Source organism: Astyanax mexicanus, chromosome 10 (assembly GCF_023375975.1).
Source record: "Astyanax mexicanus isolate ESR-SI-001 chromosome 10, AstMex3_surface, whole genome shotgun sequence".
In the NCBI taxonomy this organism is placed as follows: Eukaryota; Metazoa; Chordata; class Actinopteri; order Characiformes; family Acestrorhamphidae; genus Astyanax; species Astyanax mexicanus.
The window spans coordinates 9,681,798-9,701,287 of record NC_064417.1 but is presented as its reverse complement, the minus strand read 5'-3'; the positions used below and the strand labels follow the sequence as shown (position 1 = coordinate 9,701,287).

The following is a 19,490-nucleotide window of genomic DNA, read 5'->3' as shown; positions in this document are numbered from 1 at the left end:
TACAAGTTCTTTCTTTTTCAATTCCAATACCTGATTATTCATATTAATATAAAAGTGCACTGCTCATTTACATATTATAAAGGGTGTGGCAGCATTACTATGCTATTATATTTTCACTTTAATAGAGGCATAAAATTACCATAAATTGGCAATAATATTGATTATCGCAAATATTTCTAGGACAATATGTCGTCCAATCAAAAATGCCTATTGTGACAGTTTTAAGTATTACTAATAACTTCTACATAATCAAAAAAGCTATTCTGATTAATTTTACAGGCAGGACAACACTGTTAGATACGATACAAATTCAGTGTAAATTAGTGCTATTTTCCCTATAATTACAATTTATACAACTTATTACAGATATGAAGTAACAATCCAGGTCTTGGTATTGGTGAAAGTTATTCTGACAAGTACAAATTCAAGATTTATACAGTTTTAGTTCTTGAAAAACTATTTTAGATTTCTACCAATCAGGTTTTGACTACTACTAGTACTAGTAATAATCATAATAAAGTAGAAAAGTTATCCCTAATAATAATCCTGGGTGGTAAAAAATAATTGAATTAACTTTAATAAGAGAGAAGTTCAATACATGACTTTGTGTCAACAAGGCTTCACTAAAAAAAAATCATAAAATTTACTTTAAAAAAAGTTTTGCAACGTTCTGCATTTGCTTTTTTTTATTTAATTTCAGATAAATTTAAGTAACTTCAACTCGGTTTCAAGACTTAAATGTTACATAAAGTAAATAAGTACACTGAACTTCAGTCAATCCTTTCTTTTAGTAAACTTTACTTCATTTCTGCATACAATATATTATCCAATTACAATTACTTCATTTATACAATATTATATATAATTTTAGTTAAAACACACATTCAAATATTGACATAATCTCAAAGATTTAATTTGTAAACAGTCTCACTGTCTCAACACATGAACGGCATGTAATACATTCTATTTTAGTAAACTAGTATAAAGAATGTATTACATGTCATTCATGTGTTGAGAGAGTGTAATATGTGTGTTTTAACTCGAAATATTTAAATTTCAGGAGTTATAAAATATTATGTATTATAAATTATTTGAGTAATATTGTATAAATTAAGTAATCGTAATTAGGTGATATAGTATGCATAAATGAAGTAAAGTTTACTAAAAGAAAGGATTGACTGAAGTTTAGTTCACTTATTTACTCTATGTAACATTTAAGTCCTGAAACTGAGTTAAAGTTATTTAAATTTAGCTGAAATGAGTGCAGATATTGTGAAACTTTTTAAAGTAAATTTTCTGCATCATTTCTTTCAATGTAGTCAGATTGGGTTTATAGGTCGGCAGACCAGATAATATTACCAGTACAAATTATATATCATAACTGAAATAAGACTTTTTTTCAATAAGAAATTGCATTGCAGAGATTTTTTTGATAAATCTGAGCTGCGGTTTCTGCAGCTGGTGCGTTTTAGACAAAAACAGCTCGCCATGGTTTAGAGCATTCACTGATGAATCAAAGGGGTGCAGGCATGCAGACATCAACAAGGCTCTATGGATCACACCGCTGCTCTGACAAGCACAACAATGCCAGAGGTCAGACACAAAATAACGCGGGTCACAGTAAAGGCATGCACAGCGCGACGCAGGGGGATGTGGAGATCCGGGAGGGTGGGAGTTTAATGCAGGGCTGCTGAAGGATGAATCGGTGCACTGGAGAGAAGGAATGCTTTGAATTTACTTGACTTAAAATATGTGTGAAAGATTTCCACAATAAAAAGAGGAAACATGTAGTTCAATTAAAATTTGATAACCAGACAAGAATTTACTCAAACTATAAGTTTCATTTAATGCTGGCTTTAAACTCTGTCATGTCATCACTGCCATTTATGATTGCCTGAAGTCACATACAAATCTGTCATATTTACACATTTACGTACAATGCAGTTAATTAAATTACATTCACTCGCAGCATCCTTTCAGAATATCATTTTAGAGTAGCAGCAATGTGCCATTTGACCAAGAATACATAAACTTTTACATATGAGCTCAGATAGAGAGATATTATCTCTGCCATGAAATAATATCCAACTTGACAATATGACAACCTCCCACTAAGGTCAATGGAAAAAGATTTTGTACCAAGTTATTTTGGAACTTTTCTACTGGTCTATTTATCATTAAATACTAACATAACAAAATGAAGATACACAGTTTTTGCAGGGCAGTGATGATATACAGTGCCAGTCAAAAGTTTAAACACACCTTAAATTCAGAGGTTTATTCATTATATAAAAGGTACTGTATTGTAGAATAATACTAAACTCATCCAAACAATGAAGAAAAACATATAGAATTATTTTGTAAACAAAAAAGTGAAAAAAAAAAAACCCAGAATGTTTATATACAGCTCTGGGAAAAATTATGAGGAGACCACTTTAGTTTCTGTATCAGTTTCTCTGATTTTTCTATTTATAGGTTTATGTTTGAGTAAACTGAACATTGTTGTTTTATTCTATAAACTACAGACATTTCTCCCAAATTCCAAATAAAAATATTGTCATTTAGAGCATTTATTAGCAGAAAATGAGAAATGAATGAAACAACAAAAAAGATGCAGAACTTTTAGACCTTAACTAATGCAAAATAACAAGTTCATATTCATAAAGTTTTAAGAGTTCAGAAATCAATATTTGGTGGAATAACACTGTTTTTTAATCACAGTTTTCATGCATCATGGCATGTTCTTCTCCACCAGTCTTACACACTGCTTTTGAATAACTTCATGCCACTTTAGGTGCAAAAATTCAAGCAGTTCAGCTTGGTTTGATGGTTTGTGATCACCCATCTTCCTCTTGATTATATTCCAGAGGTTTTTGTAAAATCAAAGAAACTTATTATTTTGAGTAAAGAAAGTAAAGAAAAAATACTTCAAGAAATTTTAAGAGCTTTGAAAGTATTCTCAAGTGCAGTTGCAAAAACCATTAAAAATGTTATGATGAAACTGGCCCTTATTAGGAACACCACAGGAAAGGAAGAGCAAGAGTTAACTCTGTTGCACAGGATAAGTTCAGAGTCACCACTCTAACAAACCTTAAGTTAAGAGCTCCCCAGATACAATCCATTGTTTTTTTTTTGTTTAACACTTATGTTTTTACATGTTTACGTATGTTTTCGTTCATAGTCTGGATGAGTACAATGAATGGGAAAAAGTAAAAAACATTGAATGAGAAGGTGTGTCCAAATTTTGACTGGTACTGTACTAAATATACCAAAGGCAGCTGTGTTGTAGTGTGAGGGACATACTAGCATTCAATTTCCCATCTATTCATGCACAGACACGAACCCCTTAATTTTGCACTGGTGTAATTAAAGTGTAATTCATGTGGAAATCATGCACACATTCAAACCAAGCAAACTCAAAGCATTTCCCTTCAGTGTGGAGTGAAGCAGGTGTCCAGAAAACACTTACAGTGACAAAATCTGCTGACCCAGGCGCAGGCACTGACAGAGAAGATCTGAGGTGGGGTCTGCATTGGTCCCAGAACACACCCCCTCTGCAGGCCAGGCTGAGAGAGCGGTGCTCTACACGACAGCAGAGGGACAGAAGAGTAGCACAGAGACAGTGACGTGAGATTGCAATCCACATCCCTTCCTAAAACACTGTATCCCAGTTTGTGAGTATGGGTTAGATTTAGGCCCAATCCCATTTCTCTTTTGTACAAAAGTATAAAAGTATATGTAAAACAGAGGGGTAGGGCTAAGGGGTGAAATGGGATTAGACTAGGGCTGCACGATATTGGAAAAAATTTACATTGCAAATGTTTTTTTTTAACAACATATATTGTAATATTTAACAATGCAGGGCCCATGACGTCACCAGCCCCACCCCCACCCCCACCTGCACGCTGTCTCGCGTCCGGACCGATCAAGAGCTGAGTCAGCGCCGAGCACTGAAAACCAGAGGAAAACAGCAACTGTAACTTGCACATGCGCACATCGCGATGACGAGGATTAAATGATATATCAGGTAGCCCTAGATTAGACTTAGACTTGGACTACAAATCTCATGTTAATGCGACCTTATTTAGTTGATACAGATGTAATTAGCTGTCGTATGTCATGCATTCATTGAAATCCCTGTTTAAAACGGTGCTTTTGTGGTAAGCCATTTATTCTATGTCCTCAATGCAGCATTAAACTGGCATCAGCCCTGAACTTAAAGAGGAGGATATTAAACTGTCATTTCTGACAAATCACACCACCACACCAGCATAATGCAAAATCAGAGAATGGGAGCCAGAGGGTATCAGCTGTCTCTTTCCTGAACACGGATCCGAAATCATCTCATTCCCAGCATCCCTGTGGATCATGGCAGCTAAAATAGACTATACCCTAAGATTCCTATATGGTTCTTGACCTTGAACAATAGCTGGTGTCCATTAATTCTGGTCCTGTAGAGCTGCTGTCCAGCAGTGTTTCTGTTGCTTCCTGTGCTCAAGCACAAATACCCAACCTGCCAATTAACAGATGAGCTGAACCATGTCTAATTCAAAGATTGGAACTGAAGAACCATGGTATAGTATATGCACTTTATGTGGGCTTTCTTCATATTCACACACATCAAGTCCAGAAATGTGATGTTCTAAAGAATCATCTGCTAAACAACTATACAATTACTGGAAAAACTCTGACATAGAACATATGGTTAGGTTCTTTAAAATAGTGATGGTATGATCAACTTTTTTTTCAGTTTCTATCCGATACCAATATAAGTTCCAATACAAGAGCTCTTTTAATTGTTTTAGTATTATCACCATTACTGTCTGTGTTGTCAAATTATGAGGTGAGGCTGAACACAACAGACCACACAGCACATAAACTATACAAATCAACTTATTCGGGCTGTAAATATTCCAACAGACTGCAAAATCGCTTTACTGTGTTCATTTTCTTCCATTTTAGACTAAAAATCAACTAAGCAAGCAACATTTTACTCAAAACAACTGTTTATTACACTAGTTTACAGTTTCAGTAACATGCTGGAATTGGTGTAGCGTGCTAACCTCTGGTGCTCACTGATTAGATGTGCTACCTCGGCAGATGTTTGATTAAGCTGATTAAACTGTACACAGAGTACTTCCAGACCTCAACATGCTGGTTTCACTCACATTACAAGTAAAGTTCTTCATTTTGCCATTTTCGCACTGAAAAGTCTTTTAAATATGTTTTTAGTTAACGCTGCTGCCAGATATCTAACCCACCACCACCCTGTCATAAATAGCCCGGTGTTCCAACCAATAAGCCACCACTGCCCAGAATGTATTGTGCAGAACCAACACATCTTTTATCATGTTTGTTATTTACAAAAATTAACATTCCCACTGAAAGTTGAAGTGTAGACTTCTAGGAAAATCGAAAAGGTTTTCCAAACACTAAAAGTTTAGACATAGCATCATATATAAAACATTAACACTATGTGAAGGCTAATTTAACTTTTTTTCAACACAATTCTGTCAATTCAGCTAAGCCATCCTGAGCAATCTCTTTATAATCTGCCTCCAATGAGGCATCATTAGGCAGCCAACAGACACATGTACTGACCATCATCAATGAGAATCATAAAGGTAGAAAGCGCCATCTACTCTCATAGAGTGTCATGAATCGTGCTCTCTTGGGCTTCAACTGCTGATGCCAAAGCAATGTGACCCAGGGTAGAACTCCTTTTAAATTTTAAAAAGCTTTCTCACATTTACACTGCTCATATACAGACAAATGACTCCAAAAAGAACAATCCAATGAAAGGAAAAGTGTATGTGCAAAGAAACTGTGTAGCTTTGATAAATTACTCTTTTCAGTGTCTATACACAAAGATTCTCCATGCAAAATGCTGTTTATTTCAGGACTAGGCATAATCCTTGTCCAGGAAACCAGCCCAGTAACTTTTAAAATGTTCTGTTTGACTGATGCAAATCTCCAGAATTAACAAAATTTTATTTAAAAGAAAAGAACCAGCCATTAAATAGAGTTCTTTAAGGAATCAAGAGCACCACCTTTTTTTAAATAGGAGAGTAGTAAAATGGAACAGCAGGGAATTAAATGGCAAAATGTGACAACTGTTCTCAGGCCTCGATGGAGTTCCTCAGCAGTTCATCCTACTGCCCAAGGCAACCGCCACTCACCAGCAGAGCGGCCATTGCCAAAGTTGCTGAATCACTGAATACGAACAAGCGGCCTATCTGTGTGCACATCCCCATCAGCATGAATGACACCTTTTAATTGCTGCGCTACTGAGAAGCAGTGGCACAAAAGTCCTTCTTCCGTTGACTGTTCTCCCTTTGTCAACATCTCTTCTACTCTCACTGATAGCTTTTCCAGGTTCTTTTCACTGCGAAAGTTGGTATTCCAACATGCCCCTCCACTTCATCTGCAGTGAGAGAGAAAGGAGGTAGCGGGGGGACTTCTCTTTTTCAAGGCAGAGTCAAAAGCTGGCAACCTTTCTGTGTTTACAACGTTCAATGGATCACCAGCTGGCAGGCAGGCTGTCTGAATGCTGAAGAACTTCTATCAGTTCGGGGGTGGGGGGAAGAGAGAGACTTAAGCGGGTGCAAATCAGTGCGAGGCTGATGCCGGCGAGACAGAGCTGCTGGCATCACAATGGACAAACCAGTCTACTAAAGAGTGCCAGAGAGAGGCAGACTGACACAAGAGACTTCTGGCAAAGATGAGACCTGGCTGTGCACATCGGGTCTGCAGACACAATATTGTTTGCTGTGAACTGTGTGGAAATCTTAGAACAAGATCGGAAAAATTATCAGTACTATTCACTTTAGTGTATTTTAGTGCTAGTTATACTAGCTAAAAATGCTCTTATCATAAATCAATTAACGAATCAACAATATTTATATTAATAATATCTGCAAGCATCAATCAGGGCATTTCAATATCAGTATAATACAAGTATAAGAGTCAGTCCAATAAGGCCTTATGCAGTTTATCAAAAGCCATTCATCACATCCATATGTGTTGAGCAATGGTCTCTAAACATGATCTATGCTTAATTTAAGTTTGTTGGACATTTTAAGCACCATCAACGTAAGTCTCAACAATACTTGGCTTGTGGTATTTAAAGGCAAAATTGTTTTTGCAAGCCTGTAAATTTCCCTTTTAAATGGGGACACATTTGTAAGGAAAATGCATTTTGATGAGCAGTAGAGCTAATTATGCCAATAAAAGATTTGCCAAATATTCTCTGGCAAAGCCAAACAGCTTATTCTGCTGTTGCTATAGATCTTCTGGTACATGATTGGCACATGTTTGGCTGCACCCTGGAGCATGGGCCCTGCTACAGTGGTCAGTAGGTGTTTGCTCCAAGAATCAGCATGCCATGTTTGACATGTTCAAGCTGTCATTCCGCAAACCAAGTTTTGGCATTATTTGGAGTAAACCCTGGTACCATCTCCAAATTGAAGGCCAAGTTCCATATAATGGGGGATGTCAGACAGGCGTGAAGTGGGCGTACTAAGAAGATGGCACCCCTAGAAGATTGTCAAACTGCAAACAACTTAATGGCAGAATTACTGTCTGACTTTGGCAGAGGGGAACTGACTATTTTCTTATGGGCTCTTCCCACATACTCAGCTGTTCTGCTCATCCCACAAATGCATGTTCCTTACAAATAGAGTATTTTAACAATAAAGAAATAATCTACCAGCACAAATTCGCTTACTTTCTGTGCTATGTTTATAAAGGCCTCAACATACTTCTTGCTGAGATGACATGCGTTTGGCTTCGGCGAACAATGGGAAAATTTCTTAAGAAAACAAACAACTGCAGATATTGTGCAGGGGACATTGAGCACATGGAACCTGGGCAAACTCAGCAGAAGAAGACACTGAACAATAACAGCTGTGACTGTTCAGAAGAGCAGACAACAGTGCAATTAAACCTTACAAAGTATGTAAGCTCGTGAGCTTGCTAAGGCAGGTTTGGTTTCATGAAATTTTCACGAATGACATTTCGCAGGAAGTATATGAAGGCCTTAAGCTATAATGAGGTCCAAAACACCCATAAATATCCTCTTTAGAATACATGAGACCAGTGAAAGTTGAAAAGTTAGAATTTGTGAAAAAGTGTCTATATCTTATGATTATTGAACATTAGCCAGGTTCAGCAGCAGTAGTCTTGGCAAGAAATGTGAAAATACCAAGCAAAGTGTCTAATATTTGAAATAATACAGAGCGTAAAGATATTCAGATCATAGAAATTAACCGCTAGCTAATATCACCCTGGCTTACTGGAGCACTTAGGGTTCCTTAAGCCAGGCGGACACTGTGCGATTTTAGCCCGATTTTAAGCCCGATCTGGTCGGATGCGACTGAATTTCATGATCGGGCCGAATTTTAGCTTGGTCGTGCGTCGTTTGTCGTGCAGTGTGAGAGGGGAAGCGATGTCCGATTAATTGCCCATACGAGCTGCGAATGAGCAGTCGGACGCGACCAGGGATTTCTGACATGCCAGAAATTTTGGTCGCTTGTCTCACAGTGTGAGCTGTTTTGCGGGCCGATTTCTTAACGCCACGACCTGTTTTCCCAAAAATCTGCACAGTAACTATTAGGGGTGGGAATCTTTTACTATCTCACGATTCGATTCGATTCCGATTTTGGGGGCCACGATTCGATTCAAAATCGATTTTTGATTCAAAACGATTTGATTTATAAAAATTTATTGAAAACTTATTGAAAAAAAAGCCTCCAAAATATACACTGGTCCTGGAGAAGGTAATGTGTTACAAAAACAATAAAATGTGCAGGAATGTGGGTCTTCAGTGACAGAGGAATCACTGGGATATCACAATGACGTTAATGAACAATAAATAAATAATAAATAACACTGCTTTATTATAAGGCTACTAGCGGTGGTGTGTAGGTGACGCTGCTGGGCTGATGTGATGATAGCAGTGGAGCGCTAAAGTTCAGGAGCAGCTGCTGATTAACTAGTTAATTTAAGGTCGTTGTATTTCTTCAGAAAGGGGGCAGGAGGTGGAGAAATTAATTCATATTGTCCATTCCTTAATTCCTCTGTGATGGGGAGCTGAAATTAGCTCTGATTAGCTTATTGTTATTTTTCCGTTCCGCCTTAAATGCTGCAGCCCGCTGCCACCTGTAGCGTTATTTAAGGTGGAACTGGAAAGTTAGCTAGTTAGCTAGCTAACAGAAACTGAAACTAACTACTAGCGATCTTTTTTATGCTTGTTATGAAGCATTCTGCCATAAAACATTAAAACTACACGTTAATCTAAGGTAATATAGTGCTTGTTCTGCCATCTTACCGGTGATTCTCATACACCTACGCTCTGTGTGGGTCTGACGGTAAGTTCAAACTGCAGCGGCCACGGTCGCTTTGGGCAGTGGGAGGCGGAGCGAAAAACGCTTCGTGCCGCTGCAGTGTGAACTTACCGTGAGGGGTAGGGCCAAGGGAAGAAATGGGATTGGACCTTAGAATCGATTTTGGGACATTTTAAATCGATTCTGAATCGTAGTAAATGAGAATCAAGATTCTTATGTGAATCGATTTTTTGGCACACCTCTAGTAACTATACATTATTATTAGTCATATTTATTTCTGTCAGTTATAAGGATTTATATTTATGTTCGGTACACAGACTTATAGCTTAATATAGCAGACACAGGCATTCTGCTGTTTAAGAATTTCAACAGATGCTTATTCTCAGTCAATAGCTGGAGTTTTTGAAAAGAAAAATTAAAAGAGAAAATAACTTTGACAAAAATAAATTTATTTTATTTCACTTTGCTATTATATCTGAAAAATAATGCACATTGTCAGCATCTGGTGCTGCCCGTCAATTATATAAAACTTAAAACACGCAAATATGAAGCTATATTTTATAATTTGTTTCTTTTCGCCAGGGCAAATTTATTAAAATTATAAATATATTAATTTATTAATTAAAATCTCGTCCAGTGCTCCAGAATATTAGCCACGCAAAGCCAGCTTAGCGCAGCGCGTGGCATTGCGCGCAGAATAACCTCTGTCTTCTACAATAAACGTTTTAATAAATAAGGTCGGAGTAGTGTAGTAAAATTAATGCTATTAAACTTACTAAAGCTAATAAATGTACTGATAATTAATCAAGATAAATCGGACAAAATGCGCTGCGCCTCTCTCTCGCTCTCTTTCGCAGCGCGGAGCTGAATTCAGCGCGAGGCTACAGATAATATAAAACTCAGTTCAGTTGAATAAAAATGAGTAAGGGCCTGTAAGTACAAGCAAAGGACCTGTAAGTAAATATTGTCAAATATAAAGAATAGTTTGAGGTTTTGGTGAGCTGTTTTCATGATTTGAAACTGAAACTAACTGAAACTTTGATTATTCTGCAGAAAGTCTGGGTTATTTTAAACGAATTTTTAATTAGTTTATATTTTATATTTTTTATTTATTCATTTTAATTATTTTTCTTCTTTTATTAATCAAATCATTAAATATATATCTTCATAAGATATAATTTTTTTACCTTTTATGTCAATTTTTATGATCTTTTTAAAACGTCCTATTTTTCCTTTTTTACGTATATATTTTATTCGTCTATAATAAATGTCAGTTTTTATTTCTATTTTTTATATATTTTTTTAATCCCTTTTAAACTGTTAATGCTCAGCGGCACTGTAAATGAGGGTCCCTATCCAGTGTGAATAATCGATTGCTTGTTTAATATTCAGTGTTGCAAAACCAGTTTTTACATAAACAATAAACAGAATAAAAAATAAAATTATTTTATTTTATTTAAGCTGCTGGTGTTTCTTTCGCAGCCTGACGCGCAGTCATTTTTCTATGCGCTCTCCTTCTGTAAGTCCACGTCGCCTCAGCCACCTGCGAGTCCATGTACGTCTCTTCCGTGGACTTTCAGCGCACAACAGGGCACAAATAAGCAAAGCTAAGCGCTTTCTTTTGCAAGGCGTTGTGTTGAAGCGAGAGTTTGTACGGAAAGAAAACTCCGCCTACGGGCTGCGTTTAGACGTGCAGTGTAAGCTCCCCCGTCGCAGCAGGTCAGTCGGACCGTACAGTGTGTGCAGATGAATCGCAGGCGTTGTTCATACACGACAAACGATTCAAACGTGCAGAGTGAGCTCTCCAGAACGCATCCGATTAAAAAAATCGCACAGTGTCCGCCTGGCTTTACAGTAGCACTGTCAGGCGGCATTAACTGCTAACTGCAGCTAGCGCTAGCGGTTAGCTGCTGATGCTGCACCCAGCCTTGGTGGAAATCTAAGCTTACTGTAAGTAAACAAAAGAAATTTACTCACCCAAATAAGTGAGTTTACAGTTTTGTTTACTAAACGTAACTTTACCCAGTGGCGAGACCTGCTGAATCAGAAGAAAAATATGGTGACACCCTTGTTCCTTACTAGTGTCGCATAATGTACTTTATGATCCCGTGCGCCTTATGTATGAAAATAGACCAGAAAATAGACGTTCATTGATAGTGCACCTTATAATCCGGTTTGTATGATGTATATTAATTATCTTTTGTTGGATAATTAATGAGGTATAGTGCCCAAGGAGCATCGCACAAAAGTAGCTTTTACATCTTATTCAATTTATAATAGCATTTTTTTGCTTGTGCGTGTGAACCTGGTCGAGCTTGAGCACCTGATTAGCGGGAGTGTTTATTACTAAGTGACTAAGGGTTGTGTTGTTTTTCTCGCCAATCTCTTTCAGTGGAGAACCAGAAATAGAAGCAAAGAAAACCTTGCACTACGTGCTTTATCCCTAATACTACTACTAATAATAAATATAACATCTATAAATGTTTTCATTCATTACATGGCAGGTGAATACAACCAAATTACTAATACAAAAAATACAGGAGGGCAGAAATTATGGCCACTCATGACCCTGAGAAATAATGAGCTTCAAAGAAATTATATCAGTGTTCAGTAGCTGCAGATAACCAGAGCTGAAATTATGGATGTTTTTGATGTTTAAGCGTGGGGCCGCACACAATCGCTTAATTTTGTGACCAAATATTGAGTTGACCTCTTTAACCCTTCAGTTTAAAGCTTTAATAACTTCACCTCACACAATCATTTCATAGTAATTACTGAATAATAAGCTGCAGAGCAGCTGCGTGGAAGTAGAGAAAATATGTCTCACTATTTCACTATTTGATGAATGAAACACTTCTTATTTCTTATAAATAATGTCACAGTGTTCCAATATACTGGCAAAGACAGTATATTGCACAGACTCACTATATATACAGAGAATATTATACACTGCTGACTGCATATAAACCTAAGCTACGGAGTGCCACGACAAATTCCCTCCAACCTCGGCTGATGCTAATATCCATCCCCATTCCTATGAAACTCCAGCAGTGAGCTAAAAATAAGCCTCACATAAAGTGTAGCAGCACTTCAGACTGGACTACAATGGATGTGGTAACAAAGCACAATACCCAAATGGCCAAAATGCTGTTAGCATTAAATCAGACAATACGCGGTTACCTCACCCTATAATTACACGTGTATAAGAAGCTTAGTGAAAAGTAATGCTTTTGTTGGCAGGAGTAGCTAATTAGCCATCTCTCCTTATGGAGTAGATGTGAACTAAGAGCAGGTTAGAAAATTAGAGTGCCCTTTCATTTAACAGGTTGTGTGTGCATTTCCGAGAGATCCTGGACCTGAATATGTGATGAAGAAACGTGAGCCGCAGGGGTGAACAAGAGCTTCGACCAGGAAAGAGCATCTATACTGTAAATCAACTGCTGGCCAGGGTTTGCTTCTTTAGAAATCAAGAGAGTATTAGCAGTCAGTTTGTCCCTCATTTACAGTTTGGACTTGGAGAGCATCAGGGAATTTAGGTACTGATGTTGGAAGATTAGTTCTGTCACTCCAACTAATCCCACCAAACATATGGGCTGGATCTCTCCAGAGAAACCAGTTTCACAGCCCAGTGTTTGGGAGGAAGGTAACTGGAAAGCAGGCACTAGATGCCACTTTGACTCTCTGACATCAGTAAGATATTGGATGCTGAAGTGAAATTTTGTTGAACATCCAAGTCATTTATCTGCCCAAAAGCAACATGGGTTGACTCCAACTTTAAAATATGTCTTGAATTTTGGTTTGCTCCACATTAAAACACCATTGTCTAAGGACAATAAAAGGTCATGTTCTGTGGATATGAGCATTACAATACTTATCAAACATTTAATTAATATATGTTGACATTTCATGGTAGTAAGACATTGTCATGAGGTATGTATAAGATGTAGGATTCTGGTACACCACAACCCAACAATTTAAAACCAAAGAAAATCAATGTCAAATGATTTTACAATTCTATGTCAAATGTATGATTTCAACAGAATCAAATGTTGGCTTTTTATGTCAAAATAACATCAATATGTAAGATCTACAAAATGGTTATTTCAGCTGCCATACATGTAATATGAACTGATGTTGGCATAAGACATTGTGCTGACACTGAATTTTGGTCATGTGATGTCACAACCCACATCCAACCTGATACCTGCTGACTTTCGACTCCTTTAGTCTTCCCCCGAGCCTAAAGCAGAATTCACAAGCCTCTACACTCAAGCCCTTGTTAGTGAGAGAATCATTGAGCACAGGTACATGTATTTTAGATGATTAGCTAGTTGTGTTTACATAGCCGTGTCTGAAAACTTTCGGACAAAGAGAACACATTCCAGTGCAGCTTTACTACAGCTGAGACATCTGCCCACTCAACCCAGATTTATGTACCTAGCTATGGAGCTGTTGGTATGACTATAAACAGAGATGTTAGACAACAGTAGCTATCTCATCCTACCAAGTCTTTTTAATTAGACCTCTCCAGTGCTTTAGACCAAATGCTCGGTGACTGGGTAGCCTTATAACCATTAAATCTGCCCCAGAGCCTCCTGTAATGCTTTTCTATGAATGGTGCACCTGAAAAGCAGCTGACTTCATCTAACACATAACTATGTCTGGATACGTTTGGACAAAGAAAACACATTTCAATTAAAAACACATTCCAGTGCAGCTTTATTACAGCTGACACATCTGTCTACTCAATCAATTCAGATCCATGAAGCTGTGGAGATGACTGGAAACAGACCTTAAATAACAGTAGCTATCTCATCCTACCAAGCCTATTGAACAGAACTCTCCAGAGCTCCCAGTTCCAGTGCTCTACAGACAAAATTCTGAGTTGCTGGAACTTTTCAGTTTGATCCAGAGCCTCCTGCAATTCTTTTTTTTATGAAGGTTGCAACTGAAAACAGCTGACTTATGCAAAAACATAACATGTCTGGATACTTTTGGGCAAAGAAACCACATTCCAGTGCAGCTTTACTACAACTGACACATGTCTACTCAATCCAGATTCATGTTCTTAGAGCCATTAGGGTGTGGATATGACTATAAACAGATGTTAGACAACAGTAGCTAACTTATCCTACCAAGTCTATTAATTAGACCTCTCTAGTGCTCTAGACCAAATGCTCAATTACTGGGTAGCCTTATAACCATTAAATCTGCTCCAGAGCCTCCTGTAATGCTTTCCTATGACGGGTGTACCTGAAAAGCAGCTGACTTCATCTAACACATAACTATGTCTGGATACTTCTGGATAATAAAGCTGTGGAGATGACTATGAACAGACCTTTGACAACAGTAGCTAACTCATCCTACCAGGTCTATTGAAGAGACCTCTCAAATGCTCCCAGTGCCAGTGCTCCACAGACCAAATTCTGAGTGGCTGGGTAGCCTTATAACCATTCAGTTTGCTCCAGAGCCTCCTGTAAATGCTTTTTTTTAATGAAGGGTGCACCTGAAAAGCAGCTGACTTAAGCAAATACATAACTATGTCTAAATACGTTGGGACAAAGAAAACACAGTCCAATGAAAACACATTCCAGTGCAGCTTTACTACAGCTGACACATCTGTCTAGTCAATCCAGATCCAAGTTCCTAGAGCTATTAAGCTGTGGATATGACTATAAAACAGAAGTTAGACAACAGTAATAACTGAGAAAATAATGAAATAGTCTCATATTATTATTAATACTAACCTATCAATCTAGAGCTCGTGCTACTACTACTACTACTACTACTATTACTACTACTCCCCACTAAGCATCACCATCAGTGCCTCGCGTAGCTTAACTTAGCCACGTAGCTAACGTATAAAACAAAGCCTATAGCTAAACTGCCTCACTCTGTTGACATGTTTGTGAGCTTAGTACTCAGAGAAAGATGATTTAATTCAATAAAAGCTTCTCCGGTTCCCCTCAGACTGAGTGTGCAGGTTTCAGCTGGATTAGTCTGCCTGGCTAACGCTGCTAGCCTCAAGTCTCTCTCACAGACAACTGTAAACTCCTGTCGATCTGAAACAGGGTTAGAACTTCGGTTAGAACAATAAAGACCGGGTTTAACGTACGCAGAAAGATTAAGAGAGGACAAATAAGAACAACAACCGACAACATGACCCATACAACTAGCTAATATAATTTCTTATTGACTGTTAGTGAGCTAAGCTAGCTTTCTCAGCTAAGTTAACGTTAACGTTACGTTACCTCCTCCACCTCCCCTCCAAAACACTGAAGACTCGTTAAACTCGCTAAGATACAGGATTAAACTACTGCAGAACAGTCTACTGTACTCACAGAATTACGGACAAACTCCGAGTAACCGCTAAGAAAGGTTCATAGCGTTAATCCCGCGGTTAAATAGCTGGTCTTCAGCCTCTCCGGCAGCTTCTGTCTCAAGAAACTGAGGGAAAATAGAAATCTGGAGCCTTTATGTCCAAAAACAGGGGGCAGCGCTGTTACTGGGTGAGCGGCGCCGGCTTCAGCCAATCAACGTGCGAGAAATGTTATGCTAATGAGGGGACTGTCCAATAGAGGATGGAGGTTCTTGAAGCTGGGCAGCCAATCGCCGCTCACAGGAGGAGGGTTTCGGTTTGAACTATTATATTATATTATATTATATTATATTATATTATATTATATTATATTATATTATATTGTATTATATTATATTATATTATATTATATTATATTATATTATATTATATTATATTATATTATATTATATTATATTAATCAAAAGTCAAAAGTTTGGCCACCTTCTCATTTCTAAAGTTTTTCTTTATTTAATTTATTTTCCACATTGTAGATTGATGTTTTTATATGATGACTTTTTATAACAAGTAAAAAAAAGTGTTTGATCTCCACAATCCCCTGACCTAAACCTGATCAACTGAGCTGAAGCTCCACAGCGTGAAGGAAAAGTTCAGCACCTCCAGGAACTCTTTCAAAATGCTGAGAAAACTATTCCAGGTGACTCTCCCTCATGAAGACACTGAGATTAAAATACCAGGAGTGTGCAGATCTGTCCTCAAAGCTACATGCTGTACTTCTGAAGAATCTGAAGAATAAAACATATTTTGGTTTGTTTAACACTTTTTGTTTACAAAATAATTCCATGTGTTCCTCTATATCTATAATGTCTGTAATATTAAATTTGCAATGCAAAACAAATCGAAAAAAAAAGAAAAAAAAAAAAAAAACATTGAATGAGAAGAGGTGTGTCCATACATTTGACTGATACTGTGTTATAAGGTCAAGATTCAACTGTAATAACATAATATTATAACATGCAAAAGCATTAAGCTCTGGCAATTGTACAAAAGATGGTTACTGATGAGAGCCAATTTAATCATAACGTTTTTTATGATGAAACTGCACTTTAGGATACATTCAAAGTTCTTGAAAATCTTTTTTTTTACTTAGTTAAGTAATTCTTGCCATAATATGGATCAGAAAATTACTCAAAAAGAGCCATTCACTGTATACCAACTCTACCTCTTCACAACTTTACAACTGATGCTCTTAAACTAAAGAAATTAAGGTAATTAACTCTTGACGAGTTTAGCTCAGCTGTTAACTAAAAGTCATTCCATGTGAGTCTACCTCATAAAGCTGACAGAGAAAATCCAGCCAAGATGAAAAAACACTGAATTTAAGGTATGTCCAAGCTATACACACAAATAACGAAAAAGACAATTATTTAACATTTATACTAAAAAGTGATACTAATTATTGTCTACACTATGTATCTACATTATCTAATTATTATCTCCACTTACCATAATTACTGTAAATCATAAAGAGTGAAGTATGGTTGGGTTGGTGTTACCCACTGTCACCCAGGCGGACACACACACACACACACACACACACACAGATCCATGTATATGTATAGCGTAGTAGAATACGGACGTATTGCTCCACCCCGTGGAGCGACATGGTGTTGCAGCCCTGCAATTCATTCATAGAAAAGGGGCAGTAAAAATAAATCTAAAAACAAAAATACAAAAATTCAATAGCACAATAATGATCCAAAGATATGTAAGGTGAATAACACTTATTATGTGGATGAATTTTCTCATGTCATGTCATGAATATTAGAGTGAGCACCAAGTGAAAAATCTATTTAATGTGCACAAAAAGGATACTATGGAAGCCCATTTCCGCCACCTGAAGAAAAAAAAACGTCCTCAACTAAGTCATAATTATGAGATAGAAAAGTCATAATTATGGGATAGTAAGTCATAATTACGAGATAGTAAGTCATAATTATGAGATAGTAAGTCATAATTATGAGATACTAAGTCATAATTATGAGATAGTAAGTCATAATTATGGGATAGTAAGTCATAATTATGGGATAGTAAGTCATAATTATGAGATAGAAAAGTCATAATTATTGGATAGTAAGTCATAATTATGAGATAGTAAGTCATAATTATGAGATAGAAATGTCATAATTATGGGATAGTAAGTCATAATTATGAGATAGTAAGTCATAATTATGAGATAAAAAAGTCATAATTATGAGATAGTAAGTCATATTTATGAGCTAAAAAGTCATCTCATAATTATGACTTTCTATCTCATAATTATGACTTAGTATCTCATAATTATGACTTTCTATCTCATAATTATGACTTAGTATCTCATAATTATGACTTTTTATCTCATAAATATGACTTACTATCTCATAATTATGTCTTTTTTATCTCATAATTATGACTTACTATCTCATAATTATGACTTACTATCTCATAATTATGACTTACTATCTCATAATTATGACTTACTATCCCATAATTATGACTTTTCTATCTCATAATTATGACTTAGTTGAGGACGTTTTTTTTTTCTTCAGGTGGCGGAAATGGGCTTCCATAGGATACACTCTTTTGTAATACCGTTGGAAAACTTAAAAAAAAAAAAAAAACAACAATTAACAATCCGGTTTCCATAATGTGTATCTAGGACCACTGCATGTGATTTCTAAAGTCTGTATGTAATGCTGATGATACTTAAATAGTGAAACATCTAATTATCACATATGGTGGTTATGAATGGTTTAAAGGTCATAAATACAATATACATAAGTAAAATGTAGTTAGTAATGCTTAAAAAATGGCAGCACTGTTCTGTCTACTGACAAAAAATACTTAATTAACCTCCATAAGAGAGCTCCTGTTAAAAACCATAATTTCAGCTCCTAATTATTTTCTGTTCAGTGGGATTTTCTTTATTTCATATGATCTTAATTCATTTATTAATGAGTTATGAACACTTATAAACACCAGAACCATTTCTGACCTGCTGGATGGTCCAAGAAGCTTTACTGCTTATAGAGAAGTTCAAATGTTTTAGAAATTTAGTTTTTTTGCTTAAATGATCAATTAATGAGGGAAAGTCAACGTTTTTCCCATCAGTGCTATCCTGCATGTTATCTGACATTAGAATCAACATTAAAGCCACTTACATTTATTCATTTACTCAAAAGCTAGCACCAGTAGACCCCAAATTTTAGATACTTTGCGCAAATACAGCTCTGGAACAAATGTAAAATGAACATTGTTGTTTTATTCTTTAAACCACAAACAACATTTCTCCCAAATTCCAAATAAAAACATTGTCATTTAGAACATTTATCTGCAGAAAATGAGAAATGGCTGAAATAACAAAAAACAAAGGAAACAAGTTCATAAAGTTTTAAGAGCCCAGAAATCTATATTTGGTGGAAAAATCCTGGTTTTTAATTATAGTTTTCATGCATCTTGGTATGTTCTCCTCCACCAGTCTTACACACTTTTTTTGGATGCTGTAAATGTAAATATCTGTAAATAATGTTAAATATTCTGTACCACAGTAAACCATTTATTATAAACTGACCAGATATTTGGACACAAATTCAGAGGAATCAAACTCTTGAAAGTGGGCATGTAAAATAAGGATGATAGGTGTAAAAACACAATGACGGTTAGGTGCTCCACTAATGATATCCACAATCCCCTGACCTAAACCCCACTGAGATGGTGATTTGGAAAAAAAATAACAGATTGCCTTAAAAGGATGAGTTTCGTTGATTTTACCAAATTGAAAACCTCTG

At 36.5% G+C, this 19,490-nt stretch overlaps 1 protein-coding gene across 2 annotated transcripts in view; it reads right to left on the bottom strand.

Moving 5' to 3' along the window:
* The window catches only part of LOC103042757 (kelch-like protein 25), a 37,133-nt gene extending 21,309 nt beyond the window's left edge, over positions 1-15,824 (bottom strand). Inside the window, exons 1-2 of one of the 2 annotated variants that reach the window (XM_022683977.2) lie at positions 15,686-15,809; positions 3,470-3,582 (exon numbers count right to left, since the gene is read on the bottom strand). In XM_022683977.2, the coding sequence (XP_022539698.1) occupies positions 3,470-3,533 (64 nt within the window). In that variant the 5' untranslated portion in view covers positions 3,534-3,582; positions 15,686-15,809. Of the gene's footprint in view, positions 1-3,469; positions 3,583-15,685 lie in introns of both variants that reach the window. The other variant, XM_022683978.2, reaches the window with a different exon arrangement.
* Between the last annotated feature and the right edge of the window lie 3,666 nt (positions 15,825-19,490).